General features: G+C 42.1%; 1 protein-coding gene across 3 annotated transcripts in view; it reads left to right on the top strand.

The window, feature by feature from the left end:
• Positions 1-13,992, top strand: part of FLT1 (fms related receptor tyrosine kinase 1) — a 171,396-nt gene that overhangs the window by 87,776 nt on the left and 69,628 nt on the right. For 2 of the 3 annotated variants that reach the window (XM_059903324.1, XM_059903323.1), the window contains 2 exons: positions 3,169-3,277; positions 9,258-9,566. In XM_059903324.1, coding sequence (XP_059759307.1) covers positions 3,169-3,277; positions 9,258-9,566 — 418 coding nt within the window. Of the gene's footprint in view, positions 1-3,168; positions 3,278-9,257; positions 9,567-10,002; positions 13,718-13,992 lie in introns of those variants that run through there. The other variant, XM_059903325.1, reaches the window with a different exon arrangement.

Below are 13,992 nucleotides of genomic sequence, written 5' to 3'. Positions count from 1 at the left end.
GAAATCAGATCATTTTGAATAACGTTGCTCACAGGATGTAAGTTCCATCTTATTTTAAAATGTTCTTCTCTAATTATAACTTGTCCATTATCAATCATATTTTCAAACCATATAACACTGTATCAGCTTGCAACTTGTATAAAATACTAAAAGAAACTAGTATTTCTGTACACAGTAGCATTGAGCTTGTTGTAGTGACCATGTCTGCTCATTAAAGGAGGTATTCTCGAGAGAAAATCCAACTCAAAGCGGAGACAGAACTCTACCAATAGATCTGTACTATTAGATTTAAAGGGTTTGAAGGCAAGCAGCAGTTTCGTGTAGATTAATAGCACAGGCACTGGCGTCAGACAAACCTGGGCATAACCGCTGCTCAGGGCCGTCTGTGGTACTATGGATCTTTGAGTGAATCACTTAACCTCTATAACCTCAGTTGCCTCTTCTGTAGAACAAGTAATACACCCATGTCACTGGGCTCCAGGGAGGATTAATTAAATGAGGTAATGCCTCACACACTGTCTGGCACACAGCAAGGGTAACATACGGGTACTCAGAAACAGAGAAATAATGTAAGCTCCCATCAATGTCATTTTCTAGTTCAATTTTAATAGAAACTTTGGAGAGGTGAGTCCTGGGGCAGGCTCTACTGGGGGTAAGGTGTCAGTCTTGGAAGAGGTCATTCAGGCAAAATAAGAGACTCAGATGCATCTGTTATCTCCATGGTTCATTGTGTGGCCTGGATTCACTTCACTTCTGTGGACCTCACTTTTATTCTCCGATTATACAGAAATCCTGAGCCATCTGTTTTCGGAGTGTTGTAGAATGGCTACAGCCCTCCCCCGGTTGCCTGCACAGGCCTTAAATATGGCCAATGTGCACATCTGAATTGACTTGCCCTTGCCATGAAACCCAGTTCTGGTTCTCGATTGCCCTGCTCTCAGTGAAATCAAGATAATTGTAATAGAAATCCAAATGCAACTTTCAGATTCAGGTAATCGTTGTTCATAATTTCAAATGTTCAAGCCAAACAGAAATGAGTTGTTCCCTTATTTATTGAGCAGCAATACATCTGAGAATCTAAATAAGGCTCTGCCGAGGCCCTTTAGGATAAACATTGAGCGCTAACTTCGTAAGGAAAGCTGTGCTTGAGCTGAGAGGCAAACAGCAGAGGGGCTGTGAGGTCTCCATGACTGTCCCTCTCCTGACCCTGTTCATGCTGCTTTCAAGCGTCTGAGCTCGTCTCCTGAGAAAATTACAGGAGTCAGAGTCTCACTTGGTGATCTCTCTTGTCCTTCCACCTCTCACCTACAAGCTTCTCTTCTAGCTACTTTTTCCTCCACAACTCTGAAGTGGTGGGTGCAATAATTAAACAGAAACAGCCATCCAGAATTGTTTTATTCCCTGCCTCTTATAATGATTAGTAATCAAAATAGAGAAAGACACCTGAGCTCTCTCTCATACTCTCTCCACTGGTTATTTGCCTTTGTGAGAGTGTTTCTTTGTAAAAGAGAGAATAATATATACTTGGGCTTCAAGTAGGGAAATTCTTCCCTGTGACCTAGAAGTAGTCCTTCAAGTTAAGAATAAGGGTTGTGTCATACTCCCCTCCGTCTCCTTTACAACATCTGGGCGATGCCTTAACGAATAATCAGTATCTGCTACACTGAATGAAAATGCCACAAATTGCAGACACTCTCATTTCCCAGAATTTCAGTAATACACAGAGGATATGTGGGTAGATGTAATTAAACAGACCTAACAAACAGAAAAGGAATCATCATGAAATATCAACTGTACCGTAGTGGAAATTACAGAGAATTTGGAGCAATGAAGTTGCTGGCTAAAAAAACTAGGAGTATATTTTTTAGTCTTCCTGATCTGTAAAGACAGACATACTTTAATTTCTTGTAAGGGATATGAGAATACGAGTCAAGTGCCTACCGCACAACTTAGCAACTTAGAAAAATGTTAGGACCCTTTGTAGAATTTGTGTTACTATCTTAGAAACCCCGCTGTCACAGTTCAGCCTCTCTGTATGTATCACATTAACCTGTAAGTGACCGGATCGTTCTCTTCCAGCCAGGACACCCCATTAGTCTGGCAGCATCAGCACAACCTCTCCAATTTCAGAGCTTATGACCAGTTTTTTGTGTCCTAGGAGGTAGGCTGCAACGATTTATAAGTAACTGGATCAACCTTTTTTTGTAATTTTAAATATGAAAAACTTACTAGCTGTTTCATTTTTTTTTTCATGTATAGTATATGCATTACTTTTTTGAAAGGTTGGGTTAAATTTTAAAATTCTCAACAATTCATTTCATGCTACTAATTTTTATCTTTAAAAGAAGACAGCCATGCAAATCTTTAAGCTGTATAAATCTGTGGTTCTTTTTTTTTTTTTTTTTTGAGACATTACTTTTTGCAACATCACAGTTTGGAAAGTGCTTCCAAGTTCACATAGTCTTGACTCCTCCTGCCTCTTTGGGGGCTCATCTGCCAAAGAGCAGCGCTAAAACCTAGTGAAACGACGTTGCTGTGTGAATCCATCATTTATATCTTCATTTTCTAGAGCAGGGATTGACAGGCTGAGAAATTAAGTAATTTACAAACACCCACGAGAGTCGTAGGGAGTTTCCGCCCCTCCTTCTGCACTATTAGGGCTGCAGTGCCACGTCCCAGAAAAGAAATGGTTCAGCCAGCCTTTCTCCTCTGTCCTTGCTCACTTAACACACCGGTTACAGAACCAGACGGCAAAGAAGGCTCCTGCTACCAAGTGGTGTTCGTGATCACAGGTCATCCAGACAAAAGGGAAGGCCTGGACCTCCCCGTCTCACTGGCGTGGCCCTGACCACCTCATAGGGTAGGACGTGCTGTCCCGCATCTGGGCTGCAGGTCTGTAATTGTTAGGCCAGCAGCACGAGATAAATAAGCCTGAAGCCCTCATACGAGTCGGATGTCATAGCCCCCGGTCTCCTGAGGACCTGCTTTCCTGTTGTTTTTCCATTCTTGCTGAGGCTCGGCAAGGGGAGAGTTTCTGGTAACCACCACGTGTGCAGTCCTACCTCTGTTGAGGCAATGGAACAGCCCCATCATGTCCCCCTCAGAAATATCTCAGGGGGTGTCCAATGGTTCTTGGTCCTGTCGCTAAAGTTGCCTTTTCTTTTGCAGACGGCTAGCACCTTGGCCGTGGCTGACTCTAGAATTTCTGGAATCTACAGTTGCATGGCTGCCAATAAAGTAGGGACTGTGGAAAGAAACATAAACTTTTACATCACAGGTAAGCCACATGTCCTGTATTCACGAAGACAGCCCAGTGACCTCAAGTCTCTCTTCCAATCTTGTTTGCTTTTAGTGCACTGGAGTGACTTTTATTTTTTAAAAAAAACATTCCATAGACGTGTCCAACTTTGAGTACCTTCATCCTTGCTCTCAGGAATAGTTTTCTACAGCATCATTGGGTCATTGGATCTCCTAAAGAGTTATTTCCCTGAACTCCCTTTTAGAGCTATTTGTGTACGTCTCTTTCCTAGGCTTGATTGTGAATCTGGGATCTTGTCATGTTCGTTTTTGAACACCCTACGGTCCCCAGCACAGGGCCTGGCACACAGTGGTTGTTCAATAATAGTCAAGGAAACCAATTATAATACATGGGATGACATCTTTGTAACCCAAGAGGCGAATTGTTTCACAACTTTTTTTTTTTTTAATGGATGTTATCGTTGATTTACAGTGTTGTGTTAATTTCTGCTGTACAGCAAATGTTTCACAACTGAATTTCAGCTTTTTGGCACATGAGGCTCTCCTAAAGAAATCTGAACCTGAGCTTGGTTGAGCATTTTTAGTGTGCTGTTTTTTGGTAGCATTTCAGAATTTTTAACCTTAAATATGATGGTGTCTGCAAATCTTATAACTTCCAAGGTACACAAATGGCACTCCCTATGTCCCTCCATGGGTACAGGAAGGAAATAAGTAGCTCAAAGTATAAAAACAATTGCCTGGCCCCACACTCCCCCAATTTTCTGAGGAAACCTGGGCAGTTGGCCAACTCTCTGGAAACTTCACACTGCCTGGGGCAGGCTGTAGCAGTTGCCTTGAGCTCTCCAGAAAGAAATAGGTATGTCCAATTTCATGAGAAGTATGGGTTGCCAGATCACAGAGAGCCTCTGGCAAGTTGGCTGACCCTCAGAGAAGCTGTGCCAGGGGAGAGATCCTTGGGTAGGTTCTCACAGAATGTCAGAGCCAGAAGAGACTTTTAGGGGCTATTTGACATTATAGCCCTGCATTTTCCAGATGAGGAAATGGGGTTTAGAGAGGTGGAGAGCCTCTGAAAACCAAGTCAGTCCCTATACCCTCAATATTCGAGAAGCGGAGATAAAATCATCTTTGCATTCATTCCAAATAGGAAGAGGCCTTTATTTAGAGAAGGATTCAGAGGGCAGTTTCACACATACCGATTCTTTAATCAACTTCAGATGATTTAGACTAATTAAGTCCAAAGGTTTGTGCTGTCCTTTAATATTTGGGGGGAAACAAGCTAACCCTAACCATCCAAGTCCACAGCCACTGTCTCTGTGATTTAGAGTACAAAAGATGGAGCCATTCCTGTCCTATTCTTAACATTCAATATGTTTGTACAAGTTTAATGAGCACCAACTATTAAACAGGACAGTTCAACTCTGTGTTGAGCGTTCAGAGAGATAGCAAGGAGGCCCTGTCCTTCTAGGAAGACAGTTTGAACACTGACAGTTTGAACACAAAGAAGAAATGTTACCTGTATCCTAGCATCAAAAGGAATGAGCAGAAGTAATGTGACAGATGAATTTACCAATGCTAAGCCAATGCCACCAATAAAAATATGTCAGCCACATACAGAATTTAACATTTTCTGGTGACCATTTTTTTTAAAAGTAAAAAGAAAAAAGTGAAATTCATTTTATTTCACCAACAGATCCCATGTTATCATTTTAACATGTCATCAGTATTTTTTTAAATGTTACATCGCTTCGGTCTTTAAAATCGGGATTGAAATAAGATAAAACTAACTGAATGAAATTCAGTTCAGTCACACTGACCATACTTGCAAGGCTCAGTAGCCGCAGGTAGCCCTGTATTGTACAGTGTGGCTCTAAGCCTCTGAGAAGGAAGCAGGACTTGAGGTGGTCCTGTGGGTAGAAAGAATCGGTAGAAAGAAGAGGACAGGCAGGAAGACCAACAGAGGCCCACAGACTATACGTCTAACCACTTACAGGTTCTAAATCACATGAACAAGCTGTGAAATGTGTTTTCGCCTCTGGTGGACAAAGATACTTTCATGATGGCCTGGAAAGTCAGGCACAGATCTAGAGTTGTGGCACTATACAGAGTGTGACAGTGCCTGGCGGTGCAGGAGAAGCCCACCCCTGGCTCACCGGGCTTCTCCTTCCACTCCTGGCTCGGCCCTCATGGTAAGGGGCCGTATACTCCTGGGGATGGTCTCCCCAGGCCACACCTCCAAACTCTGCCCACCCCTCCCCCAGACAGTCTCCCTGGGCCCTGTAAGTGTGCACACTGACCAGCAGTCTGACCTCAGGAGGACAGACCGAGCGAAGGGGGAGGAGGTCTGAGACAGTCTGGAAGCAGACTTGGGATCATCTTTACAGGGAATTCTGGGGCCCCACGAAAGATAAAGAGCGGGGGTCGCACAGGCTCTGGGTGGGCAGCGCCCCCCCCCCCCCCCCGCTAGACTCTCTCCACTGTGGGGAGGGGTACAGCCTGAACAGAGAGCCCTCCTGCCTGGGTCTGAAGGCAGTACTGGGAGAGGATGTCCTGACTGAGGGCACGTCCTGCTCGTTTCCCTAATGATGTGAGTCCCGGGAAGGTTCACTGACGCCCGTTATTCACTGCGGCACCAACATCCAGCCCACCCGTCCCCCGAGCGCTCCACGGCTCCGGCCTGTATCTGCCCAGCATTGCTGCTGCAAGGGCCCCAGCTGATACAGCTGACCACCTGCGGACCTCAGGCAGAAATCCCCCTTCACCTCCCACCACATCATCCAGTTTATAACCACGGAGTGCTTGGACCCTTTCCTCATCCATTGAAAGGAGCGATGGGAATTCTATTCCAACATACCTAACTCGAAGCTCACGACATTTTTCCTCCAGAAATTTAAGAGCTTTAATCATAGAACTGAGCACAAATTCATCCAATCAAGTCCCCATTGCCCGGAATATAATTCTCCTAAATTCTTTGCTCCCTGTTTTGAAAAGTTCTAGTCTTGATGGGTAATCATAGATTCCTTACATTCATTGTTTCTAAAACTCTTCTCTTTTTCTTACTCAAATCTCTGGTCACGAGATTTAGCCTCACTAGAGGTGAGACTAAATATTCTTTAGGAATGTTGCACCTTACATGACGATTTTCTGAAAAATGAATGTATATTTGTTCCATGCTTATACTCGACCTAGTGCAGGTCATGCTTTAAAAGAGCTGTCTAAAATTTAACTGCTCAAAATCAAAAGATCTAGATTTGGATCTGTACTGATCCTCATTTCAATCATGCTGCCCCTTCTTTAAAACACAGTAACAGCAGAGCTGCCTTCTGAACGGATGTGAACCAGTTTGCTATGGCCACTGGCATCCTCCATGGCTTCTACTCCAACTCTGCCATTCACTTGTCCACAGTATCTATTTGAAACGAGCAAAACTTTCTAGTCACCACTCACTTTCTTTTTAGAGAATGCTATTTCTGTTCCCTAGTTGAAGTAAAGCCTTTATTTCTACCTGACAAAGGAGATACCTTTCATCCTTTTAACTTCTATGCTTGTCTCTTTCACGAACTTAATTCACACGTTTGATCCAATCAAGTCAAGATGCCCACCCCCAGATGTGCACCTCTGTAAATACATTACCCTTTCACCTAACCCTCGGTGGGATGTCTCCTGAGCAAGGGTGGTGTCTCCTCCACAACATCTCCTAAGACGCTGTGGATGTGATTATGTGTTAGATGGGTGAGTGTTAGTTGGTGCTACTGATGAATGGGCTGAATCTGCAACAGATCCTTAAGTGTGGGAAGATTTCTTGTTTTCATTTTGAGAGTTAGAAGGCAATGCTTTCTTTGGTCTGTTTTTGTACTCAGGCTAAAAAAAAAAAAAAAATCGACATGAATTAAGGGAAAAATCCCTCTGGATTCATTACCTAGTTTAAGACATCTTATCACCTTCCATGGATCAGAAAAGAATAGCGGAGGGGCTATACTGAGAAATAGATCATTTCTAAGTGCCGTCTGACAACACAAACCAAATTAGCCTCCTAACCGTGTCCCCCTATGAGAAACGGACCTGAAAACGGATTCGATTCTTCTCTTTTCCTCTGTGTGTGTTTTTGCTGTTTTGTTGGCACTCAGCGTGACTATGGGTGTGTTAGCAATTACTGAGGGTCTAACAGGAACAGCACTGCCTTATCTCCCTGGTTTCCCAATGTCACTAAATGCATTTTATTTTGAGATTCCTGGTGGTGCTTGGCAAAGATAAACAAAATCTTCCACCAGGAAACCTGTGAGCTATTTCCACAGGAAGTTTCAAATCACTAAAGTAAATAGAAACTCTCTACATGATCTCAGTGGTGTTACTTGGGACCCACTTGGGTTCTAACTACCAGTATGGGACTTCGTAAATGGAAGCCTACACAGTCTTTTAAGAAATAATTCGATTGCAACCAGTGCACAAGACTTCTGCCCTCGTATCTGGGTAAAAGTTGATGGCTGATGTTTTACTCCTCATGCTTGGAAAGTGTCCCAAATATAAAAAGATGCTGAATTAGAGGGGCTATTTCTGACACCTTATTGTTATGTTAAAAAAAAACTATGGTCAGCTGCTTCTGCCTCTTCTGGCACATTCTTAGGTTTTCATTTTAAAAGCAGGAAAACTTCCACTGGCCTCCTCTTTCTCCAGTCATTGACAGCTTCATAAACCACTGCTACCCCCCGCTCCCAGGTTTCAGATGAATACTTTGGCATTTCTTCAGACGTGACACTTTATAATAAAGCCAAAGCCCAGAAAAATCAGAAAAACAAGCAAAGTGAGATTTAGGAAAAGAGTTGATATGATATCTAATTTTGGACTATTGTCCCCTTAAGGTTTAAAGGTTTCTTTATAGCTTTGTGTGCAAAGGATAATAATAATAATAGCATAACATAGCGCTTTTCATCTTCAAAGTTCTTTGTGAAATGTTGGCCCCAGTTCTTTGCTCAAGTACAGATATGCCGCTCGTAACAAGCGATGGGAGGGTTTTGAGCGCAGGCCAGTTCAGGGCCAGTAACAACCAATGGTATTCTAAAATCGTCTGGTGAGATGGTCCAAAAGGAGACTAAGGAACTCTCAGTGCAGAAGCTAAACGATGGTCCAGGTTAAGAAAGCTGAGGAGGAGAGCTTGTGAGGTGTGGCTAGAGGCACCAAGAAGATGGAGAAGAAGGTTACCTGGGAATGACATTGGAGAAAATGACTTTCAATGATGCAGTCCTTTTAGGAAAATGTTTAATACGTTTTTTAAGAGCAGATTTGATTTAGAAACCTTCTGCCCCCACTTTGGAATCCAGCAACTCTTCGAGATGAGTTGTCTGCATTTTCAGAAGGAACCTTGCTCTTTTATGTCTGAGTAGAGCAATCACCATAAAAGGGGACCTGAGCAAGGACCCCTTGGTGCCAGCAAAGAGCAAGGGGAAGTGATGGGCCAGCAGCAGGAGGATGCCATCAGTCCAAAGTTCAGGATTAAAGTGTTAACTGGAGTCTCCCAGCGCAGACCTGGGACTTCCTGTTCTCACTCGTTCACCACTTAGTTAAATAAGTTTGGCTATCAAAGCACCTGTGCTTTCTAGTACAAACTCCTCTTAGAGTCCTTCACTATTTTGCCCACTTACCAGGAGGAGTTCTGCACATGAGAAAGCAATGGGTTATGATGCCAAGTTGTAAAAAAAAAAAAAAAAAGCATTCCACTTTGAAGAGCAATTTTGAGCAAATAAGCGTACCCTCCTAATAACATCCTATGTTGCATTTCCTGCCTCGCTTCTGATGGAACGAACTGAGCTGGTTCCTACCTGGCATGTCTGATCCGTTCCCCTTAAAAAAAACAAAAACAAAAAAAAAAACCATCCTTTTAATGTTGATGCTGAATTTGTGTAGGAACAATCCTTAAGATCCTCGACTATCTTAGGATGAGATATGTCCTCAGGATGAGACACTGATTTTCCTGTGCACTCAAGTCCTTCGTTCTTATTTTCCAGATGTGCCCAATGGATTTCATGTTAACTTGGAAAAAATGCCTACGGAAGGAGAGGACCTGAAACTGTCTTGCACGGTGAACAAGTTCTTATACAGAGACATTACCTGGCTTTTGCTGCGGGCAGTGAACAACCGGACCATGCAGCACAGCATCAGGAAGCAAAAAATGGCCATCACGAAAGAGCACTCCGTGACGCTTAACCTCGTCATCAAGAATGTTTCCCTGGAAGATTCGGGCACCTATGCCTGCCGAGCCAGGAACATGTACACAGGGGAAGAAACCCTCCAGAAGAAAGAAGTGACCATTAGAGGTGAGCACTGCAACAAAAAGGCTGTTTTCTCTCGGATCTCCAAATTTAAAAGCACAAGGAATGATTGTACCTCACAAAGTAATGTAAAACATTAAAGGACTCATTACAAAGTAACAGTTGTGTCATATCATCTTGATTTATTGTCACTGTTGCTCATTTTCCGGCTCAGAGGAGAAGCTCCTCCCAAAATGAGTTTGGCCATGATAGGAGTAACAATGAGCCTCCCGGGACCCCCAGCTCTGGGCGCCCCGTTCAGGCCAAGGGGGTCCGCTCTCTGGGGCCGACCTGGTGCACGTTTGGATTTGGAGGATCCCTGCAGCGCATTCTCTGTGTGTTTTCCTCTTTGCTGTCTTCTCCTGCCTGATAGACAACAACTCGGGACTGATCCTTTCCTTCCACTTTAATGCCCACCTCTTTTTATGTTTATGTTTCCAAGCTGCCAAACCTGAATAATTTAAACAGATGCTGGTGTCTGCCAAAGATGGACATGAATCGGTTCATTGGCCAGCTCAGAATGAGGACAGTTGAATTGGAGACTCTGTCGGACCTCTGCCGGGTTTTATTTCGTACTGTTTCATCTGCTCTTGATTTGTAAATAGCACCTGGATGATAGCAAGTTATAATGCTTATTTATTTGAAGATGCTTTTTGTTTTTTATATATTAAGCACATTAATTTTAAACTGGAGCGTCTAAGATGGGCCCCAGAGGTGCAAGGTGTTGGTGTCATTCGGAGGTATTAAAGCTTTATCACAGTATGAATTAAGAAAGTCCACCCAGATCAAGCCCAGTTCTCTCCTGCAATCCCAGTAGCTAGTCAACAAGTCCAGTGGGTTTTCTCCTCACTGCCTGAGTGGACTACACAGCCATTGACAGCACCTGAACAAAAGTGGATCATGCCTTTATTTTTAATATTTTTGTCCCTGGTTAAAGAACTTTATCCTGTCCAATGGATGGCATTCAACTGTGTACCGTGATCAATTTATCAAGGAAATAAAAGGCTCTTGTGACCAGAGGTTTAATGCATTCTTCTAAATGTCAATCTCAAATTTGTCCATTAAAAAAAAAGTCCACTTTCCCCATAAGCAAATTTAATAAGATTTTTTTTCCTGGGGATTAATGGCAAAACTACAGAAGTAGAATTCAGAGTCATTTTAAAATGCACCCCATTTTTCAATCCGGAGAGATTTGTCATCTCTTGTTTTCAGCTTGCATTTGAGGGGAAAGTGACTTTTTCACCAATTTCGTATGCATTGTTCTGTTGTTTTCATTTATGATTGATCATTATATGTGACTTGCCTGAACTATTGGAAAACAAACTATAATGACCAAAATAGCCATGGCTGAGAACACAGTGGCCGGGCTGTTCAGTAGGAGGTGACAATATGACAGCTTTTCAGGCTTGGGAACTCACCAGACTGTTTCCTCCTTTAGGTAACAGACTCTGTCCCACGGCTAAACTTGTCTTTCACGTGGGAATTGCTTTTGTCAAATGTAAAGGAGTAAACAATAGCATTTCCCCAGAATGCCACTTTTATGGAGCCCCAAATGCTCTGAAAACAATTAGTAACCTGGAAGTTGTCAGCCCAAAGGAAAGAATAATCAATTGTATCTGGAAATTTTACCTATGGCTCTTTTGCCTGGCGTCTTTGTTCATTATAAGTCAGTGTGTTCCTTCAGGAAACTGCCTTAGTACCAGAGGACTTGGTGGGGGGGGGGGGGAGGTGGGAGGCTCAATTTTTACTAAAGCTGAAAAAGCAAACGAAATGGTTTAGGGAGTACTTTTGAAAAACATGGTGAAATGGACATGCAAAACCTATCATTTCCTAGGGAGGGGAAGGGTTTAGTAGTTACAGAAGATGATTTAAAGTACTTCCGGGAGATAATTTGAAGAATTCCATAGAGTAATGAATCCTTCCAGAGAGTTTCAAAAAGGAAAAAAAAAGGACTGGGGGGGGTTTTGATTTTTGTTAGTCTTCTGGGTGTGGTGTAAGGGGAGGATAATGGGAAAAAGAGAAAGAACCAAGAGCCTGCTATGGAGAATGACTGAGATGGGGTAGAGGGTGTGAGGCTGGTTCCTCGGTCCCCTTTCCAAATGGAGAATCGGAACTACGTATTTGTGGGACCTGGCAGATCTCTTGGGCTCGAAGGCCAAGAAGTAAAAGGACCTGGTGGGGAGCAATCTTTGGCTGTTGATAACGAGCAGAAATATTCTGTTCGTTCTGATTTTCTCAGTTTGAAAGGATCAGCTCCACTTTGTTAAACTTTGGAAAGCAGCTATTTCCATCAAATAACTTAGGTTTAAAAATATGGGTTCAACGTACCTTTCCTATTGAAAATGCCAAAATAGATTACTATAAAGTGGGAATTGATTAAAAAACAATTCCTTGGTTGATTGGTCATTTTGAAACTTGCCAAAAATGAGAACTTTTTTTTTTTCCAGAAATGGGTACAAAGAAAAAATCATCATACTGTATGTTTCAGACACGTTTATATGAACTTTGTATTTCATTGAGAATCCTCTGTTCATTTGGCAGCCTTCTGGCTGCTTCTCTCGTCTGAAGTTTGTGTAGTACAGATAGGGCCTTTGGGAGTTCTGCGTGACGTTTATGTTAAAATAAGATGCTCTCTTTTATATAAGCATTGTTTTCAAATACAACACCTGTCAGGGAAGCCAAATCCTGTCTGTGTTTTTGATGTTACAGTTTGTAGCTATGAAAATAATTCGGGTGTGGTAGGCCATGTATTCAGACTTCCTTCTTCTAATAAGACCTATGGACAATGATAGATTATTTTATCATATTTAATGCCTGGGAAACAGTAAATGTGCTAGAGGAAGCTATTACAAGTATATCTCAGTGAACTGGGTCTGTTCTGAGTTCTAAATGAGGTGTGTCAAAGTTGGCTGTAAAAGATGCTAAATAGTAATATGATACTGTTCTTTATTCTCTTGTCATGTTTCACTGATATGTCTGGGGTCTTGACTGTGTAAAAATGTCAAAACTGTAATGATCAAGCATGTAAGAATTATCAAAATGGAAGATTTTGATACATGGCTGCGTTTTCAATTAGGAAAAACTATTTGACAGACTGGACAGTATGTAAACCCAGAACTATTAAAATGGGTCTGCCGGGGGGGGCGCGAGATAGACTAGGAAAGCTACACTGAAACAGGCCAAAGGGTTGTTGCTATCATGCATTTCACACTATATTTGACGAGTTTATAAATTAGCACTCCTTCAAGTCTGTTTTGCCTTCAGATTGCATTTTGTATAAAATGTGAAAAGACTAATGATAAGCTATGGAAATCAAAATTGAATGAGAAATCTGTTTCTCCTAACAGATAGTCACCCTGCCATGTCATGATACGTCAACATGTTCTCAAAGTCATATGGTAATATACTTCTTAACCTGAGATTTCTCAATTGCTTTAATGAATGCTAATCCTGAGAGTTTCCCTGCAGGAATAAAAACAGAAAGGTTTGGGGACTCGGCAGAATCCTGCAGGGACATGGAATCAAAGCCATTGCAAGGTGTCATCTCTTAGAGCGTTGTAATCACTCCTAAGCTGCTTTCACAGTGTTAGTACAATAAGATGAGGAATGGTCAGAGAAAGCTCAGACTGTGTAATTGAAACCAGTGACGCAGAATGTGTAAGTGATGCCAAAACTATTTTGATTTCTCTTCCAGGATTTGCAACAAGTGGGGGGGAAGGATGACTTGAGAGGGGGGGAAAGATTTCAGGAGTTGTCTTTACTCTTTGACCATGGAAGCTTGAGTTACCAATCCAGCACCTGCCCAACTAGAATGTATACGCATCAGCAGGACTGATTCCATAAAAATAGAGACACGTACTCATGGGGGCCTTGGGGTACTGCTGTCCCTCTGTGAGATTTTAATGTTGTAATGTATTGCATCCTGATGTATTAAATCCATTTTGTTGTACTATATTGGTTGGCATTTTATTAAAATAAATTGTATCATATTTGTATGTTTTAAGAGAAAGTAATATAAAATACAATATTTGTACTATTATATAGTGCAAAAACTACAAATCTGTGCCTCTGCCTCTTGAATTAATCCTTTGTTCGTTTGCATTTGGGAAGGGATTGGAGGAAGGAGATAATCAATAAAGCTTTCAAAGTTCAAGAAATTCTCCCACTTGGTCTGCTGCCTTACAGTTTAGGTTACTGAGAGCTGAGTGACACAAACATGCCCTCACATGTTAATAAAACACAAAAATACAAAATGCGATTAGCTCATTACTATAACTCTCTGTATTTATGTAAAAACTCACTACAAGCCTATATCCAAAATCATGTCTGTTTCCTTTTTAGTTCCTAAAATATCATGCAAAATCCTTAGGTTTTAGAAAAAGCTTCTCTCAAAGAAAGGAAGGAAACTAGTTGGCCAGGCAAAAACCTTGAT

The sequence above is a fragment of the Balaenoptera ricei genome, chromosome 18, assembly GCF_028023285.1.
Source record: "Balaenoptera ricei isolate mBalRic1 chromosome 18, mBalRic1.hap2, whole genome shotgun sequence".
NCBI lineage: Eukaryota > Metazoa > Chordata > Mammalia > Artiodactyla > Balaenopteridae > Balaenoptera > Balaenoptera ricei.
This window is presented reverse-complemented; position numbering and strand designations above follow the sequence as displayed.